The sequence below is a fragment of the Sphaeramia orbicularis genome, chromosome 3 (assembly GCF_902148855.1).
Source record: "Sphaeramia orbicularis chromosome 3, fSphaOr1.1, whole genome shotgun sequence".
Lineage (NCBI taxonomy): Eukaryota > Metazoa > Chordata > Actinopteri > Kurtiformes > Apogonidae > Sphaeramia > Sphaeramia orbicularis.
This window is the reverse complement of record NC_043959.1, coordinates 58,968,439-58,990,578: the sequence shown is the minus strand read 5'-3', so window position 1 is coordinate 58,990,578 and position 22,140 is coordinate 58,968,439. Positions and strand designations below refer to the sequence as shown.

Sequence of the window (22,140 nt, the reverse complement as noted above, 5' to 3'; positions counted from 1 at the left end):
CTATCTATCTATCTATCTATCTATCTATCTATTTTTATTTATTTATTTATTTATTTATTTATTTATTTTGAACATGCAAAAAACCAAAATGAAACGAAACAAAATAAAACAAAATAAAACATTTAAATGGACAGAATCTATCCTCAAGCACATACAAGTCTGAATTTTGCATGGTCGAAAAGAAGTAGGAAGAACTATAAACTTATTTAATCCTACCCCCTTACAAGAGCAGTTACATCTGACTGACTCTTACCAGTGATCTAACAGCTGTCAGTCATGTTTTTAACCCTCACCCTGTCTGATATCACTTGTGAAAAGCCAATACCTCCCTTCATGGGGTATACTTCCTACAGTCTCCAGACCCAGTCCCTGGAATGGGGTAGACTTGTTTCCTCTCAGACCACTTGAATTACAATGTGCTGATTATGGATTTTTTGCCCAGTGATGCCACAGTATTAATAACATCCTGCTGCTTTAAAGGTTGAGATGGATGCATATGTCTGTTCAGCACATACATATGGCCACATGTACCTCATCCCATCAGTGCCCCTGTAGGTTTCAAGTACATCATGTTGTCTGTTGATCCTCCATATTTCAGATGTCAGTTCTTCAGCTGTTTTTAAGCTTATTTTCATTCCGCCAGATTTGTCTTGGATGAAGCTGCTGTGTTTATTTTTTTTTTGGACAATTTTCTGTAAATAGGTTTCATTACTTCAAGGTAGGGATGTAACGATTACCAGTATAACAATAAACCGTAGTAAAATTGTCAACGGTTAGTATTACCGTTTAAATTCTAATTCTCATGATAACTGTGTTTGATTACTGCACTTTTAGGGGAAAAAACCCTCTGTAAAGATCTGCTTTTAGGTCAGATATTTGAGTATAGTTTTAATTTATTACAATTTTGATTTTATATACCTAATATTTGAACCAATATTCACTTTTAAAGTCTTTGAAAAGGTTCGTTAAGCATTTGTGTGTTATTTATGCAATAAATTATATACATTTTTCAAATTGGATTTTCATAATATTTGTGTTTTCTGTTTTTTTATCTTGATATAGTAGGTTAAAGAGGAAAAACATAATAGGCAGATGCTATAGTTGAAGTTGTGCTGAAAAAAAAAAAAAGATCCCAAACATGGGTATAATAAACATTCCTTTATATATTATATAAAGGCAAAATCAAAAGTACTGAAAAACAGCCAAAATGGGCTCAGACCCCTACGAGTTGATATGTGAATGTTTCTGGCAACAGAAAGTACATTGTGCCAATTATTTTATTTTATTTTATTTTATTTTATTTTATTTTATTTTATTTTATTTATTTATTTATTTTTCAAAATACAACTTGGTTAAATTATTTCAGTGTGTGTATTAGTACTTTTTGAACATTTTGAGCACAATTTCAACAATACCGCAATAATAATGATAACCGCGATAATTTTGGTCACAATAACCATGATATGAAATTTTCATATCGTTACATCCTACTTCAAGGTAACAACTATAATCCTTTACTCCCAGAGCTTGAGCTTATAGATTTAGGCGACGGCACCAACACGTAGATGAATTATCAGTAAAACACAATAACAAAAACACTGCAAACACAAACACATCCTCCATGCTTTGTCTCGCTTCTGCTGACTGTTGCTTCTGCTGCAGTAGCTTTAAAACTTCTATCATTTAACTGTAGTTCTTTGAGCGTCAACATTTTTGATTAATAAATGCTGACAACCGCTGATGTAGATCACAGTTCCTCAGAATTATCAACAGTACAATAAACGCTGGGTCCTCTCGCATTACGGTGAAGTTAGGGATGCATGTCAGTCCAGCTCACTGAAATCAGCTCCAAATGAGGTGGCTCACTCAAAGAAATTACAGCTGCGTGGTTTGATGTGTGAGGGACCCGCATGTGACAGTCATTTGCAGCTACACTTAATATTTGAACCTCATTTGTTTCATTTTCCTAGCAGCCATCAATGTTGTCACTGACCCCACTGGGCAATGGCTGGTTGGGTGTTTCAGCCAAATACACACACACATATAAATACTGATGCGTGGCCTTAGCTCAGGATCAGGACATCTATGTGTTTTGCAAAAGTTTCAAGCAAAAGTTCCACAATAAACAGTGAGGATAGAGAGAGAGAGTATTAAATTCTACGATTCAAAAAAATATGTTGTATATGTTTTTTTATGGTATGCCCAAATAGTAAGAAAAATGTCCAACTGGACTGCAGCCTCGCCTGGTTATATCAGCTTTTTCTGCTTCACTTCACATCATGACAAAATACCATGGTTTGCTGGTACCTTTCCCTTAGGAAACCATTTTTTAAATTGTCACATTTTTTTCTGCCAGTGTTTTAGTTGGTATGTTATGTCTTGGTTCAAAAAATGGTGAAAATATCAAGATTAATTTCACTATTAATTGAGCGACTGCATTCATGATTCATGTTTGTCCAGACTCGTATACATAGTGAAGACTATGAATCAGTTGAAATCGGTATTAACTATAGTTTTTGGTGATGCAGAAGTGCTCTGGAGCTCAATAAGAAATAGTGACGTTGCACTTTATTTACTTAATTAGTTATTAATCCTATTTCTTTGCTCTATTTATTACCTCCGCCAAGGAGGTTATGTTTTTGCCAGGGTTTGTTTGTCTGTCTGTCTGTTTGTCTGTCCGTTAGTGTGCAACATAACTCAAAAAGTTATGGACAGATTTTGATGAAATTTTCAGGGTTTGTTGGAAATGGGATAAGGAAGAAATGATTAAATTTTGGTGGTGATCGGGGGGGGGGGGGGGGGGGGGGGGGCACATTTCCAACAAACCCTGAAAATTTCATCAAAATCTGTCCATAACTTTTTGAGTTATGTTGCACACTAACAGACAGACAGACAGACAGACAGACAGACAGACAGACAAACAAACAAACAAACCCTGGCAAAAACATAACCTCCTTGGCGTGGGGGGGCCCACGGGGGGGGGGGGGCAATGATCAGCCTTGGCGGAGGTCTGCGCTCTCCGAGTGCTTCTAGTTATTATTGTGACTTCTATTTTGTAAATTTTATGTTCTTATCCTGGTTTTTCTCCCAGAGACTGTTTTTTATCTTCTTGAGGTTTTTATTGTGTTTTATTGCATCTTGTTTTTATCTATTTGATCTTATTTATTTTATCCTTTTACTTATCCATGCTGCTATACTGATGAATGGTGGAACACTGAGCACTTTTTGTCTTGTCTTGACACTCGATCCAGTACCTGCCAAACAGGTTCAATGTGTGTTTTGTTGTAATGCCAAAAGCAATCACTATGTCTGCAAAATAAATCTACCCACAGGTATAAATAAAGTAACCTTGAACCTTGGAAATATGTGATTATAGTCATTTCCAGTCAGAAACAACACTGTCTTTATGTAGAACCCTTGAAATAAAACAGATAAATCATCTCATTGTTTCACTCTAGTACACATATGTATGTCATAACTAGCATAAGCATCTTGACTTTGGGCCAAAATGTGTTTTGTGAGTTGACCTTGACCTTTAGGCAGCACATTCTAGTCAGTTCTTCCAAGTGAATGTTTGTGCCAAATCTGTAGAAATCCCCTCACATCATCCTTGAGATATTGTGTTCACCAGAAAAACGGGACAGATGGACAGACAACATGGAAGCATTATGCCTCAATGCATGATGCAGAGACATAATAAACCATGTTTTTTTCCACCAAACCTCCTGCTTTGTGTCTCTATAAAAACATCAAGCTGTCTAAGTTGCTACCTACAGTAACCTAAGTTGCTACATAAGCTTAAATACAACCAAAAAACATCATGAGAAAATGTCAGTCAATGTAGATAAATCATCAGTAAGTTTAAAGGCAGATTTCTGGTATTAACTGAAAGTTGACAAAACCAGACAGTTTTTTGTTGTTTTAAATAATTCATAAAAGCTGCAACAAGCTGAAGCTGCTGTTAAAGACACAAGACAAAAACAAACAAACAAACAAAAAAAAACAACACATTGAAAATATCAAAAAATACCTGTATCCTCTATTTACATGAATTACTTTGTATGTTAATAATTTTCTTACATATATTCATTTAATGTTGTTAATAGCAGGTGGTTTTAGTTTACACCAAATTAACTAAATAAACCTTAAAGACAAAACTATTAACTATTACAATGTAAAATGTAATTCTTATGATCAGCTACTGATCTAATAAAAATGCATATATATTACGATCTGATACCAAATTCATTCATTCATTCATCTTCTGAACCTGTTTTATCCTCACTAGGGTCGTGGGGGAGCTGGAGCCTATCCCAGCTACCGATGGGTGAAGGCGGGGTTCACCCTGGGCGAGTTGCCAGTTCATTGCAGGGCTGACATATAGAGACGAACAACCCTGATACCAAATTAATTCACAACAAGTGGTGCCAAGCACAACAAACCCCGCCCCTCGCGCGTATTGTAGCTTATTTCGGCATCGATCCAGCTGATGTCATCATGTCTATGTGTGTGCTGATGTCAGCATATCAATTGCCTCTATATATGTGCCAAGTTTGAAGTAAATTGAAACTAAATTGATGTTTTTATAGACATGTGAGATTTTGCCCATTATAAGTAAATAGGCGAAAAGAAAAATGTAAAAAAATTCATTAAAAATTTTAACTTTGACCTACTTTTCCCAAAATGTAATAACATCTATTCTGGGTCACTGGCAGTCTATAAACCCAGTCTGGTATGAATTCAACCAATAATTTTTCTGCTAGAATGTTAACAAATAAACAAACAAAGAAACAAAGACACAAACCGAACCAAAAAAAACACCAAAAAAACCAATACACCTTGCCTCCCCTTTGGGGGGCGGTGTAATAATAATCTTTATTGTTTTATCACCTTGTCCATCTTTAATCCTTTAACTTATAAAAACGTTCAACTGTCTTTGCTAACATCTGCATGCTAAACAAGCTAATAGTAATTAATAGAGTTGTTGTTGATCAGTTTGACCTTATATTCTGTAGGTAATTCCTCTATCCCTTTCTCTCTGCTTTTTCAAGACTGTTATCACAGAAAATCGTAGTTGTTTAATTTGTAATATTTCCCTGATAACAGTGAAAATGCCACAGAATGGCATACTTAGTGTCAAAGCTTGACAGGCGCAGTAACAGTGGTTAAGGGGGCGGGGCTTAGTGAACAAGCCAGTCATTAAAGATAAACTGTACCTAAAACCCTTAAGCAAGCAAGTAAAAAAAGCATTATAAGAAAATGGTTAAAAGTAGAAACCCCCCACCACTGAGATTTACATGATGGAAAAGCTGTCCTTTTCTGTCAGGGTGCAAAAAGAAACATTTACAAGACTTGGACTAAATGGACTGAGTATATAAAACCACTATGATCTGAGTTTATCTGAGCGTATCTGTAATTCTTCTGGATGTATTTTCATTTCTCATTTATTTATTCATTTTCCTTTAACGGTATTGCCTGGACAATAAGCCACCCCCTCCTCATGTTACACAAATGTTATTAATATGCAAAAACACTGGAAAAGCATCTTGTAAACGCTTTTACAGAGACTGATGTGTATTTATAATGGTTTTTCATATAAAAAGACTTCACTGTACTGCAGTACAACCTCAGCAACCTTCGTGGTCATGACCAGTAGGATCAGTTTTAGTTCAACAACATTACATACATGCAGTCCTCACATCCTAAAAACATGCAGTATCTTCTGTGTAAAACCACCCACCTTCTCCCACAATGCCAAGGACTTCAAACTTATTCATCACATCACCGAGGGTGGGGGCTCCTCCAGCAGATGAATCGAGCTGCTCTGGTTTTAGTGAGGAGACTCCTGCTTTGGCCGGTGGCGGATGGAGTGAACTGTAGCGTCCAGGAGAACCGTGGCGACCACCTGACCACACCCCATCGTCACTCCTGTTCAGCTTCAGCCTCGCTCTTCAACACTGTGCAGCTATCGTCAAGCCTTACAGTTCTAAATGTCAGCTTCTTTTATTTATGGCTCTCACTCACGTTCTTTCAATTGTCTCAGAAATCCCTTTTTTTTATTCCATGTCTTGCGGTTGTCTCTCTGGCGATCTTATCTGGACGTCCACACAGTTTTATCTGAAAAACCACAGACAGACGATAAACAGGGCGTTAGTGCGCTGTTACAGGGTATGTCTCTGATTATTCCTCGCTCATGCAGTGGTATGTTCTTCGTATTCTTAGAACAGGTGGTGGCTGAATAGGACATGCACAGAAGTGCAGCATTTCCTTGAGGACACATTTAAATCATGGATGACTTAAGCATGACTTCCACTCTGTGCATCCCATCGCATTTAATTCCAGCAGCTTCACATTCAACCCGGAGCAGAAAATGATGAAGGACCACAATGTAAGGCTTCCCTACTTTTCAAAGGGCCAGAAAGTGTTTGTTGATCATGGGATCAGTAAAGGATAAATACTATCAAAGGATACTGCCTTTAAAATTTAATAAAACAATGTATATTAGATTGTAGGTTTTCAAATCCAATTTTTAACCCATAAAGACCCAGTGCTAATTTTGTGTCAGTTCCCAAATGAATTTTTCTCTATATTTAACCTTTCTTAAGTGATTTATAACCATTTATTTTGACTTTATCCTTTTTTTTTTTGCATTTTTAATGAGGACTCAGGTGTTTTCCTGTATTTAATTCACTGATCATGTAGATGTTCATTAAAGCTCAGATTAAAGTTGAGGGTTATTATATCAGAAACCGAGAAAACTGAAGTGACTTTTTCAGTCAAATCTATCATTAACTGAACATAAACCCAGTGTGTCCGTCCACTGTCATTGATCCAACTCCATGGGTTTGACTGGTGAATTAGTGTTGTAGAAGATGACAGTGTTTCCACATTCACTACGGAGCCTCTGAACATCCAAATGGGTCATATCTGACGACCATAAAAAGATGATAAACTGCATTTTACACCAATTATTTACGTGGATTGATAGGATTAGTAGATCAACAGGAATTAAACACTTTACATCAGTAAATGGTTTAGGTCAGCAGTGGATGTTTGGGTCTTTATGGGTTAAATAATGAAATATCTATAATAAAATATAAATTTTTTTGTTTGTTTTTTATAAATATAGGCCTGTGGACAAATAAAGCTTGATATTTAACTAATTAGTCCCCTCCACACTATGTAAAACACTTACAGGCACTTGTTTATCACATTAAACAAAAAGTAAATTCATGTAACCGGGGTAAGTTCTTATGTAAACATAAGTATTTTAGTAATGCGTCAGGTTAGAGGGCTCCTTTTACGATTTACAAAAGTATTTCTCAGTGAACCTGTTTCATATCCATGTAGGATTAATGCTGTAACTGAAATATCCTTAATTCTCTATAGAACTGAGCCAAACTGAACTGGATATGGGATACATTTTGGAGTTTATAATAACAAAATTGCAATAAGAAATTAGTGATGACATCCTGTTATATAATATCTACTAAATTTACCCTTAAAGACCCAAACATCCACTGGCAACCAAGAGCATCTACTGATCTAAAATGTTTGATTCATAAATCCTATCGCTACATGTAAATAATTGGTGTAAAATGCAGTTCTTCATCTTTTCATAGTCATCAGATATGACCCATTTGGACGTTCAGAGGCTCCGTAGTGAATGTGGAAACACCGTCATCTTCTACAACACGGATTCACCAGTAAAACCCATGGAGTTGGATCAATGATAGCGGATGGAGACACTTGGTTTATGTTCAGTTAATGATAGATTTTGCTAAAAGAGCCACTTTTTCTTCAGATTTCTTTGTTTGTGATAATAACAACCCTTAACTTTACTCCAAGTTTTTATGAACAATTATTTGATCAGTGAAATAATTATAGGAAAATACCTGATTCCTCACTGAAAAAGCGCAAAATATAGAGGATAGTGTTATAACAAATGCTGCTAAATCACTTAAGAAAGGTTAAATAGAGAGAAAAATTAATTTGGGAACTGCCACAATAGTAGCTGTGGGTCTTTAAGGGTTAATGAAGATGGGCTGCAGTTTTATGAAGACGTTTACCATCCCAGACTGCATGACTTTAATGAGCCTCTGACTTTGGCTTTAGCACCACCATGAGGGGAACTTTTGTGGTTTTCACTAAATTTTCTGCACAAATATTGGATGACTTGCCAAGAGGTTGAGTGTACATATACAAACAGACAAAAGTATTGGAACACATTAAATTTAGGTGTGTCGTTGCTAACAGTGGGCAATAAAATGATGACAAATTTCATAATATAAATCAATGCAATTAATATCTTTATTCCATCTTTAGGGTTAATTTTGTTTAAACTGTCGTCTAATTGTTGTTCTAATGGTAGATTTCTGTCCTGTTTGGTCCTCAATCACATTTTACAAGCGTTATTTGTTTGAAAAGTAGCTTGCGCCAAGGGAATGTAGTTCAGATTGAAGAAAAATGGTAATATTTTATGGCATCTAGTGGTAAAGTTCCTGATCGCAACCAACTGAATACCCCACTCACCCCTCCCCAATGGTGGCCATTTAAAATGTTTAAAGCCCTTGTTGGGTCATGTTTGGTTTGTCTGATGGGGGTTTTTTGGTGACGGGAATGACAAATCTAATCCTCACATATAGTAAGTTGTGGTAATGTATATTAATGCTGGGAGCCGCCCACCATGAAACAGAATAAAGGAGAAGTCTGTTGTGAGCTACTGTACAAACACAGTGACCTACTCCCTCTGTAGTTATAAACAGCTCTTTCTTAGGTGAGGAAAACAACTATTCTTATTTCAATGTGATTACACATTAATGAAAACAATATTCTGAATATTACTTTACATTTCTGCCACACCATGTTTGTTTTTGCAGAAAGAAAACATACAATACAATGTAAATATACAAGAAATAAATTAAAATTAGACATTAAAATTCCACATAAATTCTAAAAAACATTAACCCATAAAGACCCAGTGCTATTTTTGTAGCAGTTCCCAAGTGATTTCTTTCCTCTATTTTTTAACTTTTCCAAGTGAGTTATCACTATTTATTCTAATGTTACACTCAGTATTTTGGATTCTTAAGTGAAAATTGGGTATTTTCCTGTATTTTATTTATTGATCATGTAGATCAGGGGTGTCAAACTCATTTCAGTTCAGTTCCACATTCAGCCCAATTTGATCTGCAGTGGGCCGGACCAGTAAAATAATAACAGTGAAAAAATTAAAATTATATTATGATTATGATCAGATTTACATCTACAGAGTTTCCTTAAAAATTTGAATAACAAGAACAACTTGAATTGTCTTAAGAAAAACAAGTGCAATTTTAACAATATTCTGCCTCTGTTTATCAGTTTATCATTTACACATGTGCGTTACAATCGCACAAAACATTTAGTAACAGGCAGAATATTGGTAAAATTGCATTTACTTTTCTTAAGACATTTCCGTTTGTTCATATTTGTTCAGGTTATTCATGATTTTTGTAAAAGTATAGTTTGGTAATGTAAACATTTTCATGTAATTTTACTTTTTTACACCAAAAAACAAAGAGAGAATTTGGGGTTGTCATTATTTATAGGTTATTAGGATAATATTTTACTGGACTGACCCACTTGAAATCTAATTGGTCTGTATGTGTCTGTATGTGGAACCTGAATTAAAATGATTTGGACACCACTGATTGCTAATATCTTCAGTGTAATTTTTGCATTTCACAAATTCATCTCGCGGGCCGGATTGGACCCTTTGGTGGGCCGGCTTTGGCTCCCGGGCCGCATGTTTGACACCTGTGATGTAGATGATCATAAAAGCTCAGATTAAAGTTGAGGGTTATTATATAAGGAACAGAAAAAACTGAAGAAAAGTGACTTTTTCAGTAAAACATGTCATTAACTGAACATACAAAACAAGCGTGTCTATCCACTGTCACTGATCCAACTCCATGGGTTTTACTGGTGAATCAGTGTTGTAGAAGATGACGGTGTTTCTGCGGTAACTACGGAGCCTTTCAACGTCCAAATGGGTCATATCTGATGATCATGAAAAGTTGACAAACTGTATTTTACACCAATTATTTACATGGATTGATAGGATTAGTGGATCAACAGTGATTTAACTTTTGATATCAGTAAATGATTTTGGTTGCCAGTGGATGTTTGGGTCTTTATGGGTTAATTTTGGAGTTCATGACTGAGTAAATTTAACACATCTTTGATAAAGTTTGGTCTTGTTTTATATTCTCTCTAACCTCGAGACATCCACACTAATGAATTTGTGACATTGGTGTCAACACCACCCTTCAACCCAAAGGGACAACCTTTAATCCCTAGTTCTATGAGGGTGACTTATTGGGCTCAGTGTGTATTTGCTCACTTGAGATGCATTACAGAGATCTGATGTGCATTGTTTGGCTGTTCACATTATTTGTTTGCATTCACATTCAATGTAGACAATATCAGACCTCATTGTAAACTAGTCAGGGTATTGAATGTGCCAAAGTACAATAACAAAGACGACACAAAAAACACACTGTCGTACTGAAGGAAGCATCAATGGCACTGAAGGCACTGTTTACAATTTCATTTATAGAAACCAACCAAATTGTGAGCAGAGGCGAAAGAGAGCCGAATTTTCTCACACTCCCACCAGTGAAGAATTGTGATGAATTCGATCTATAGTCATGTAAAAGTTTCATGAATTCAGTAGGACTGTTCTGTTCAGAGCGGGGTCACAATGTAATAAATCTGACCTGTAGGCCTATGTGGTTTAACCCATAAAGACCCAAACAGCCACTGGTGACTGAAAACATCTACTGATCTAAAATGTTTAATACCTGTTGATCTACTAATCCTTTCAACTCATGTAAATAATTGGTGTAAAATACAATTTGTCATCTTTTCATGGTCATCAGATATGACCCATTTGGACATTCAGAGGCTCCATAGTTACTGTGGAAACACCATCATCTTCTACAACATTGATTCACCAGTAAAACCCATGGAGTTGGATCAATGACAGTGGACGGACACACTGGGTTTATGTTCATTTAATGATATCTTTGCTGAAAAAGTCCCTTTTTCTTCAGTTTTCATCATATAATAATCTAATAATGATATATATAACAATATAATATAATATTCTAACCTTCAACTTTAATCTGAGATTTTACAAACGTCTACATGATCAGTGAATTAAATATAGGAAAATATCAGATTTTCGCTGAAAAAATGCATAATACAGGGGATAATTTTATAATAAATGGTGATAAATCATTTAAGAAAATGCCAACTGTCACAAAAGTAGCACGGGATCTTTATGGATTAAAGTCAGATATAGACACTGAATCAGATCAGATTCTGTGCGCTTTGTGCTGGTGTTATGAAATAAACAGCTACATGCAAAACAAACAAACAAAAAACTCATTTGGGGCCTTTTCTGCCAGTAGAGATACAGATACAGATTAACTTTATTGACTGATTGATTGCTGATTTATTGATTGATGAGTAGTCTGAGTTAATTTGTCCTGTCTTTCAATTTTAACCATTAACATTAACTACTAAGCGACTCTGTGTTTACTACTCTCTAGCAAATATTAATAACCTATAAAATAATGTCTATTAGTGTGTTACCACAGTCACTGGGAATCTTTTCTCTATGTGAAACAAGTACCTATATCAACCACTGTTCCTTACAGCGTCACACTGCTGCCAGGAAGGCTGCAGACACCTAATGTTGTTGTCCAGAATATTAAATATCCTCTAATAATAATTAATTACATCTCTGTGTTTCTGCCACATCTGAAAATGAATGTAGTCTCAGTCTGTCAGTATTTGTCCTTCTTGCGGCGCTAAAATCAATCCCTTGTTTTGTGCCTCCTGTAAGTCTTTTTCTTCACATCTTAAAGCAAAAACATTTTGTGTTTCAGAAAAGAGCAGCTCAGAACAATTATTTTTAAAGGCTCAGTTGTCTTTCTGTCATGCATCCAAAAACTGACCACGATTATTAAATGCCTTTTTGAGATATGAATGCTGTTGGACTGGAACCATCAAAGCATCTCCACAGTGTCAGTCCAACAGTGCTATAACACTTTTTATGTGATTTATTCAACAGTGAAAAAAAAAAAAAAAAAAAAAAAAAAAACGTGCCTGTGTGGGCGTTTTCCTATGCAGTGTACACTCCACACAGCTAAGTCTTTCCAGGAGAAGTGATAAGGTGGATGTTGAGTTCATCCATCGTTAGTCATTTAAGGATATGGTGCTGCCACAGGGGAGTGATTATCCATACTGTAACGTCTGAATAAACAAATATGCCCTCAATGCCTGCAGCCTGGGATGCATTATTTCCTGCACTCAAAGAAAAATACTCCTAAAAAATGGATCCAGCAGTCATAGACTTGATCAGCTGCTGCCTCCTTTGCAGCCATCAGGCAGACAGGTGGAGGCATCACAGACAAACTCCTGGAAATATTGATGGGGATGACTGAAACATTAGTCTTGCAACAAACGCCTGTTGGCGCCTGCCTGCATGGGAACAACAACCGGGAGAAGGAGAGTTTGGTGGCGTGAATGTATTACCAGTGGCCGGTCTGCGTGCGCGCAAGCGTGTGTGTGTGTGTGTGCGCGCGTGTGCGTGTGTGTTTATGTGAGTGTATGAGGTGTGAGTGAGAGAAAGACACAGAGAGGGAGAGAGAGAGAGAGGGGGGATAGTAATGCTGCTCTCTCTGCACCGAAACTGCGTCTCTCTCATCGCTGCGTTGCGGAGCGCTCCTCCATTCCTTTGCTGTCCACGCGTTTCTCAGCCTACACAGCAACCAGTGCATACATTAAAACGTAGTTCACGGACCATATTCACGACAGTGTTGCACAACAAGATCCACAAATAGAGGTTACCTGTAATTTTCCTTTAGCTCTATTTTCACGCATGAAAAATAACCCACATGATTTCAGAACAGAACCATGCGCATCCCACCGCTCATTTAACCGAAGGCAGGCAGTCCTTTTACCTGCAGATGGGATGTGTCGCCTGTGTGAGGTGAGAAAGCTCAATCTGTGAGCCACTGAGCATCATGCCAATGAAATGATGATGTGGGAAGACGAAGAAACATCATGTGGAGCGACGGGGGAAAAGCCCGGGCCTGTGCGTCGTGACACGATCAAATGTCCTACTCACTCAGTTTCTGGTCAGAGATGACACCGATTCCGCAGGCACACCGCCGATGACAGGGTATCCATGTACCGTCAACAGTTCTTCAGAGGCTCCGTGTTCATAGCCTCAGCATCAGCTGGTTATAGCAGCAAAATCGTCATTCCTGTGAGCGACGCTGCGGTCAGCCAATAGAAACGCAGACGTGTGCGCGTTCCAGCGTCTAGTTTTACAGCCAGTGGGAAATGGGATCAAATAAAACTTTGGGATTCAAACTGAATCCGGATCATAATTAGTTGAATCCTAGATCTGCATGGGATTCTAGGTGTCCACTGATAAAGCGTCTGTCCTGTGTCACATGCTGTCACATGTCGTCCTCTGGTCAGACCCTGTTGTGTCACTGATTAAAAACCCTCCTGCATCTCGTCTCCATCCTCTTCTCCACCTCCCCTTCATGACTGCGCTAATTAACCCAATCATGGGATGGACGGATCCACTCCATGCAGACCGTGGATGTTTTAGAATATGACTTCAGAGGTGTCACAAATCTGTGGAAACCTTCCTGCATTGGCTGTAACCTCAGGAGTAAAACACTGACCTCCACATCATCATCATCATCATCATCATCATCATCATCATCATCATCATCATCATCATCATCATCATCATCATCATCATATGGAGGACATATACTTTGTGATGGACATTTCAGGTACACAATGTCATTAAAATAACGAAATAAACAAAGAAAGCCCTAAAAGTACAGAATGAAGCTTCAAAACACAGATGCATTAACTTTATGTTAAACCTGTAGAGGTGCACATAAAACACTTTAATCAGTTAAAACGAACTTTAGTTCATTTGACAGTAAAAAAAAAAAAAAAAATAATAAAATAAAAATAGTATAATGCGGTAGAGAATAAGCTCCTCATCAGACTTTGAGGAACTTGTGCTCAGATAGACTGTCATGTTTATTCTTTATAGCATACTGTGCTTTTTTGCAGATTATTTTGCAGTGAAGGATCTCAAAAAAGATTGAGCAAGGTACACATGGATTAAAAAGATTTAAACTGATTGGATTAACAAAAATATTTACTTTATTAATCAATCGAGCAGCATATAAAAGCTCATTAGTTTAGTTAAAAAAAATACAAGTAGAGACAATATTTTTTTCAGACATATTCCCCTTTTTATTCTTATATATTCATATCAGTAATACCCTTTGATCAGATATGATGAGTCCCAGTTATTCTTTATCTATCAAGAATAAATCAGATTGTCACAATCGTGAGAAGAGGTTAAAAAAAAAAAAAAAATCAACTTCATGTCAACTGTGTAGTAACTTTGTATTTAACAGTGTGTTTTTGGAAATAAAGTATTTGTAATTATTAGGCAGGTCAAGTTTATTTTATTCATGCATCATACAATGTGCTTCACATAAAATAAAATACAAATCGAGAGGAAAATAAACAATGATGGATCAGAATTTTAAAAAAAAACAAACAAAAACCAAACATATAGTAAAATATGACAGAAGAAATAAAATTATAATAGAAAAAATATGAGTATGTTAGATATAAACTTTATAGACTTATATTGATACTTGTTTCATTTTTCTTTTTTTCTTTTTTTTTTTTTTGAGCTGATGGAAACTGATTTCCTCCAGGGTATAAATAAAGTATTTGTAATTATTAGGCAGTTAAGTTTATTTTATTCATGCATCATACACTGTGCTTCACATAAAATAAAATACAAATCGAGAGGAAAATAAACAATGACGGATCAGAATAAAAAAAAAAAATACATATAATAAGATATTACAGAAGAAATAAAATCATAATAGAAAAAAAATATGAGTGTGTCAGATATAAACTTTATAGTCTTGTACTGATACTTGTTTCATTTTACTTTTTTTTTTTTTTTTTTTTTTTTTGAGCTGATGGAAACTGATTTCCTCCAGGGTATAAATAAAATATTTGTAATTATTAGGCAGGTCAAGTTTATTTTATTCATGCATCATACACTGTGCTTCACATAAAATAAAATACAAATCGAGAGAAAGATAAACAATGACGGATCAGAATTTAAAAAAAAAAATACATATAGTAAAATATTACAAAAGAAATAAAATTATAATAGAAAAAATATGAGTGTGTTAGATATAAACTTTATAGTCTTATATTGATACTTGTTTCATTTTACTTTTCTTTTTCTTTTTCTTTTTTTTTTTTTCAGCTGATGGAAACTGATTTCCTCCTGGGTATAAATAAAGTTTTGTATGTTCATGTAGTGCATCTTTTCTCCATTCACATCCTCATCCAGACTCTGCAGGTGCAGCTTTTGTCATTCCTCTCCTTTTCTGCCTTCTGTCTGAAAACAGGAAGCTCCAACACTGAAAACTGTTTGTTTTCGTTCCACGCGACACGCAACAAATTTTCGACGCCAAAGAAGAAACAATATCCGCCTCAATAAAAACGACTAATTAGTTATTCCCCCCTATGGATCTTTTTTTTTTTTTTTTTTTTTTTTTTTAAATCTATTTATTTATTTAATTTCCTCCAGTGGAAAAATATGAATTACAGCACTGCGCGGTGGACATGCGCGGAGCTGCAGCGAATATGGCGGCTTGCATCTGATAGAAAGTGAGGAATCTCCCATCAAAATACGCTGTTGAAACGGTTGGTACGGCTCATGTCTCATTCTTATTTCCCTGTGCTGCAAATGATGGCTTTCGGTTTCGTTTTGTTTTCCAACATGCGCCGAAAAGCGGTTGTTTTGCCGCTGTTTGTCCACGCAGCGGTGAGGCTCAGGAGCGTGTTTATAGTGGGTTCCGTGCAGCTTGGTGCGGACCAGGGCTACATGGAACTCTGCAGATTTCTCCTGCTTTTCTGTTTACTTCATTCCTGCGGAGGATCACGATGCAACTAAGAAAAAAAAAAACCATGTGAAGGGTGACCCCGCAGGCTTTGCAGGCGCAGGTCCGCTGTTGTAGTGTTAGCAGTGTTTAGCCTGAATAATCAACCCTGTCCCGCCCACAAAATGTGACCATAACCCAAATGAAAATGCGTCACACACTTTTCCTCAATTCTCATTTAGTCCTGAGCTGATCCAGGCTTTTATCTCCCAGCAAATAAATAGAAGAAACCTGCCCACATGTGAGAGAAGTCCTGCAGCTCCAGCACACACAGGTAAACAGGAGAAGAAAGGGCAGGTCTGCATCTAATCCAGTGTTTTCTGCATTAAACGGTGCATGGGATTCAGTGATATTGTGAGGTATTGTGGAGGTGACGCCCTGCAGGGGCTCACACCCCTGTGCCTGTCAGCAGTAATGTGATCCTTTTACTCACCAAAGAGTCCAGCCTGACACACAAATACCAGGAGAGGCAGACTGAGGATGGTTTGAAGTGCAGACTGATGCAGGGTCAGAGCAGCCCACTGTGGACTGGACTGTATTTAAACAGACTCAATAAGACTGGGAGCACAGTAATGTTTTCTATTTTTTATTTGAATTTTTTTTTATTTTATTTCAAACATGCAAAGAAAATAAGACAAAACAAAGCAAATGAAGACCTAAACCAGGGCTGTCAAACTCATTTTAGTTCATTTCCACATTCAGCTAAATTTGATCTGAAGTGGGCCGAACCAGTAAAATAATAACATAATAATATATAAATAATGTCCAAACTTTTCTCCATGTTTTAGAGTGAAAAAGTAAAATTACATTATGAAGATGTTTGCATTTACAAACTATCCTCTCAAACAATGTGAATAATATGAACAAACTGGAAAAAAAATATGTAATTTTAACAATATTATGCTTCAGTTTTTTTTTTTTGTTTGTTTGTTTTTTTATCATACACGTGTACATTACCACTTACAGATCACAGTGGATCTACAAGTACACAAAACATTTTGTAACAGGTGGAATATTATTAAAATTGCACTTACTTCTCTTAAAACATTTCAGGTTGTTCATATTTGTTCAGGTTATTCAGATATTTTTGCAATATTATACTTTGTTTTAGTGTAAATACAAAAAAAATTTACATTTACAAAGAAAAACATTTGGAGTTGTGAGTATTTATACATTTTTATGACTTACCTGAGATTGAATTGGTCTGAATGTGGAACCAGAACTAAAATGATTGTTAACATCTTAGTGTAAGTTTTGCATTTCACAAATTCCTCCCAAGGGCCAGACTGGACCCTTTGGTGGGCCAGATTTGGCCCCTGGGCCGCATGTTTGACACCTGTGACATAAACAAAATAACATTTAAATGGACAGAATCTATCTTCAAGCACATACAAGTCTGAATTTTGCATGTTTGAAAAGGAGTAGGAAGAAGTATAAACTTATTTCATCCTACCCCTCAGTGCTTTTACACCTTTATTATTAACTTTAAACAACAATCAGCCATACTATTTCCCTAATTTTAGCATCGAACCACAACAATCCGTAATGCAGTAACTGAATGATCCCCAACAGTCTGTTCATGTCAGTACAGTCAGACAAACAGACTCAACAAATCAAACATTCTCCTCAATAATTCCAGCAGATTTATCAGTACAACATCCATAAACAAACAGTCCTCATTGTCATTATTAAATACTGTACCTCTCCAGAATCGATTCTTTATATCTTTTTTTAAACTGAATTATGTTTGATATTTGTTTTATCTCCACACACAATTTGTTTGACAACCTTTCAGACAGAACTGTTTGTAAAAAAATCATCTAACTTACACAACAATTTAAATACATGTCAGGACAATATTATATAGAAAGGAAATCAACATCAGTGTGTTTGTGTGTGGTTTTTCCTGCTTAAAGAATTAAGAGATGGTTACCTCAAACTATTAATGAAATAATGTACAAACAAATGGTTATTTGTCACTGTAGTTGCAGTATTACACCAATGTGATAACACTTTAATTTTTACCAAGTACAAACATTGCTATACTTTTGTAGTAACAAACTACCAACAGGTCAAATGGACCTGAGACCTGAGAAAGTACACATTTTAGCTTTTTTTTTTTTTTACATTAAATAATCACCTTTATTGAAAACAGCACAATGCAACAGTTTTTTCAGATGCATTTTTAAAAAATTTATGGAATGTCCTTTGCAGTGGACAACATTTTTTTTTTTTTTTCAAAAAAGGTTATGAAACTCTTACAGAGGACAGAAATGCATTGCTGGGTCTCAGGAGGATAACCCATAAAGACCCAAACATCCACTGGTGACCATTTACTGATCTAAACAGTTTAATACATGTTGACCCACTAATCCTATCATTGCATGTAAATAATTGGTGTAAAATACAGTTTTCCATCTTTTCATGGTCATCAGATATGACCCATTTGGACATTCAGATGTTCACTAGTGAATGTGGAAACATCGTCATCTTCTACAACATTGATTCACCAGTAAAACCAATGGATTTGGATCAGTGACAGAGGATGGACACACTGGGTTTATGTTCAGTTAATGATAGATTTTACAAAAAAAAAAAGTCACTTTCCATTTTCTCTGTTTTTGATAGAAAAACTCAACTTTGAGCTTTTATGAACGGTCTACATGATCAGTCAATTAAATATAAGATAATACATAATTTTCACTTAAGAATACAAATTACACATTATATTAGAAAAAAATGTTGATAAATCAATTAAGAAAGGTTAAAAATAGAGAAAGATTAATTTGGGAACTGCCACAAAAGTAGCACTGGGTCTTTGTGGGTTAAGCCTGCATTACTTTGTTTTAATAACATGTTGAAGCTCCTCTGTTTTTAACTTTTCCTAAAATTGTGTTGTGTTTCTTCCTTTATTGTTAAACATAGTTAAGATAAATCCAGAATAAAATATGGGCATTTATGTTTATAACATATAGATCAAATTCACCCTGAAAGAAACGTATTGGTTTTTGCTCTATTTGTGGTTAAACATCCTAGATTTTTAGGTGGCGGCTTTTGTGTGTGACCTGAAAGATATGTGAATTATTTTATGATGTTGACAGTGGGAAAGAGATAGAGATTTATGAACAAAACAAATGTGCAGAAGTTTTCTTGTGTCATTTTAGACTGATGTATGCTATGATTAGTCTTTTTGTAATTTGAAAACCAGACCAAAACACAGAGGATGATTAAACAAACTCATTATATGACTTGAGACATTCTTTAAAGAAAAAAAAAAACTGACTTTATATAAATTCAGGGGACATTTGGACTAGAGATGGCGCTTGGATAAATCTGATTCATTTGGCTGTTTTCGGTATGTTGTATCTTTTATCAGCTCCAGTGTTAAACTGTTTGATGGATGTTGAAATATTCACCACACTTTAATACCTCCAATGACCGCAGCTGTTTGACTAAATGCTTACAAACATAAACGCTACGACATATTCCCATTTTGTTCACTTGAGAAGGTATTTATTTGTTTATATCAGGGGTGTTGAACTCATTTTAGTTCAGGTTCCACATTCAGCCCATTTTGATCTGAAGTTGGCCAGACCAGTTAAATAATAACATAATAACCTATAAATAATAATCCAAATTTATCTCTTTTAGTACGAAAAAAGTACAATTATATTATGAAAATGTGAATAACCTTAGCAATGATGTACAACCTGAAATTTTGCAAGAAAAATAAGAACAATTTACTAATATAACAATATAATTGATTTTTTTTTTCTTGCAAAATAGTTCAAGTGCAATTGTAACAATATTATGTCTCAGTTTATCATTTACACATATGCATTACAACTAACAGATCACAGTGGATCTACAAACACACCAAACATTTAGTAACAGGCAGAATATTATAAGATAGAATATTAAATATTATTAAAATTTGACTTGTTTTTCTTAAGAAATTTCAGGTTGTTTATAGTTTTATATTATTCACATTTTTTGTGAAAGGATAGTTTGTAAATGTAAACATTTTATTGTAATTTAACTTTTTTTGCACTAAAACAAAGAGAAAAACTTGTGGTTGTCATCATTTATGGGTTATTATGCTATTATTTTACTGGTCCCATCCACCGTTCCATCATATTGATCTGTAAATGACCCTGTGAATGTTTTTATCTTCAGTGGGATTTTTGCATTTTACATATTCACCCCGTCGGCCAGATTGGACCCTTTGGAAGGCCGATTTTGGCCCAGGGGTCACATGTTTGACACCCCTGGATTACATGATAGTAAAACCAGTTACCAGTTTTAATGTGATAATTTGTGATTAGGGATGTAACGATTACTGGTATAACGATAAACCGCAGTAAAATTGCAGATGGTTAGTATTACCATTTAAATTGTAATTATCATGATAACCGTACTTGATTACCACACTTTTAGGGGAAAAAACCCTCTGCAAAGATCTGCTATTATGTCAAATATTTGAGTATAGTTTTAATTTATTACAATTTTGATGTTATATACCTAATGTTTGATATTTGGAAACAATATTCACTTTTAAAGTCTTTGAAAAGGTTCGTTAAGCATCTGTGTGTTATTTATGCAATATATATAGTTTTTTTTGTTTTTTTGTTTTTGTTTTTTGACCTTTTCTGGTGATATAATAGGTTAAAGTGAAAAAAATAATAGGCAGTTGATATAAATGAAGTTGTGCTGAAAAATAAGATACCAGACATGGGTATAGTAAACATTTGTTTATATAGTATATAAAGGCAAACTCCAAAGTACTGAAAAACAGACAAAATAGACTCAGACCCCTAAGGGTTAATATTCAAATGTTTCTGCAACAGAAAGTACATTGTGCCTATTATTATTATTATTTTTTTTTTTTAAATACAACTTGGTTAAATTATTTCAGTGTGTGTATCAGTACTTTTTGAACATTTTGAGCACAATTTCAACAATACCGTGATCATAATGATAACCGTGATAATTTTGGTCACAATAACCATGATATGAAATTTTCATATCGTTACATCCCTATTTGTGATATTCTTCAGTTATTAGAACTCTATAGTATGTTGATAGTGACAGATTTGAGCTTGTTTATTGTTTGTCGTAGTACAACCTGTGCCTCATTTTACGACAAGAAAAAACTGAAATAGTTCAGGTATAACATCTACCGTCATTTGTACCTTCCTTCAACTCTTTTAAAGTCACGTTGAATGTTTAGAACAGCTCATATTGCAGTTCATTCCAAACAGAAGGAGGAGTAATCAAATTATTTTTTTTTTCCCAGTTCAGTATGAACTTTTGGATGATTCAGTAAGACTATGTCCTGGTCATGACCACCAGGGTTTTCTTTACCATTATTAAGGTTAGGTACATCATCCAAATTGATTCCTTAGCAGAATTCATGTAAAATAGGTGTGGAGATGATTGACGATCCCCCAAAACTCCAACCCATGTGACTCAGTCGTGCACAAATTTAGGGAAAATACTGATTTGAATATGACAAGACTGTTGACTGAGTCCTGTGAGTTTTGTCAGGTTTATTTCACAAATATGACAAGATAACGATCATCAAAATCTCAGACTTAAAGTAACTTCCTTCCACTGATCTTGAACTCCTCAGCCCCTCCCTCCTGGATCCCAGACTGGACCTTAGTCCTGGAAAACGCAGCTTTATAACAGATGTTTTACTGACGATAAAGACAAAAAGGCTGCATGAAATTATTGTTTTCAATCATTTTATTTAATTTTTATTCTATAAAATGTCAGGAAGTGTAAAAAACAAACACAAACAAAAAAACCCCATAGATTCCAAAGCCCCTGATGACTTCCTTAAATGTCTCTTTCAATTTATGGCCCAGAGGAAGAAATAAGTCTGAAAGTATCCACATGTATGGAAGTTGGAATCAGAGAATTACTCAATAATTATTCAAACCAGTTATTGATTATCAAAATAGTCATTAATTTAATAGTCAACAGCTATTTCAGTTAATTATTCCTTGCAATTGGGGTTAGATTAATAGCAAATTATTTATATTTGCCAGTAAATATAAAATAATTACTC

General features: G+C 35.3%; 2 protein-coding genes across 2 annotated transcripts in view; one reads left to right on the top strand and one right to left on the bottom strand.

The window, feature by feature from the left end:
• Positions 1-13,502, bottom strand: part of cdkl5 (cyclin dependent kinase like 5) — a 106,629-nt gene extending 93,127 nt beyond the window's left edge. Inside the window, 2 exon segments of the mRNA XM_030123046.1 lie at positions 5,741-6,117; positions 13,181-13,502. Coding sequence (XP_029978906.1) covers positions 5,741-5,777 — 37 coding nt within the window. The 5' untranslated portion in view covers positions 5,778-6,117; positions 13,181-13,502.
• A 2,739-nt stretch (positions 13,503-16,241) lies between these two features.
• The window catches only part of LOC115411129 (polycomb protein SCMH1-like), a 54,369-nt gene continuing 48,470 nt past the window's right edge, over positions 16,242-22,140 (top strand). Inside the window, exon 1 of the mRNA XM_030123082.1 lies at positions 16,242-16,341. The gene's annotated coding sequence lies outside the window, so the exon portion shown is untranslated. The remainder of the gene's footprint in view (positions 16,342-22,140) is intronic.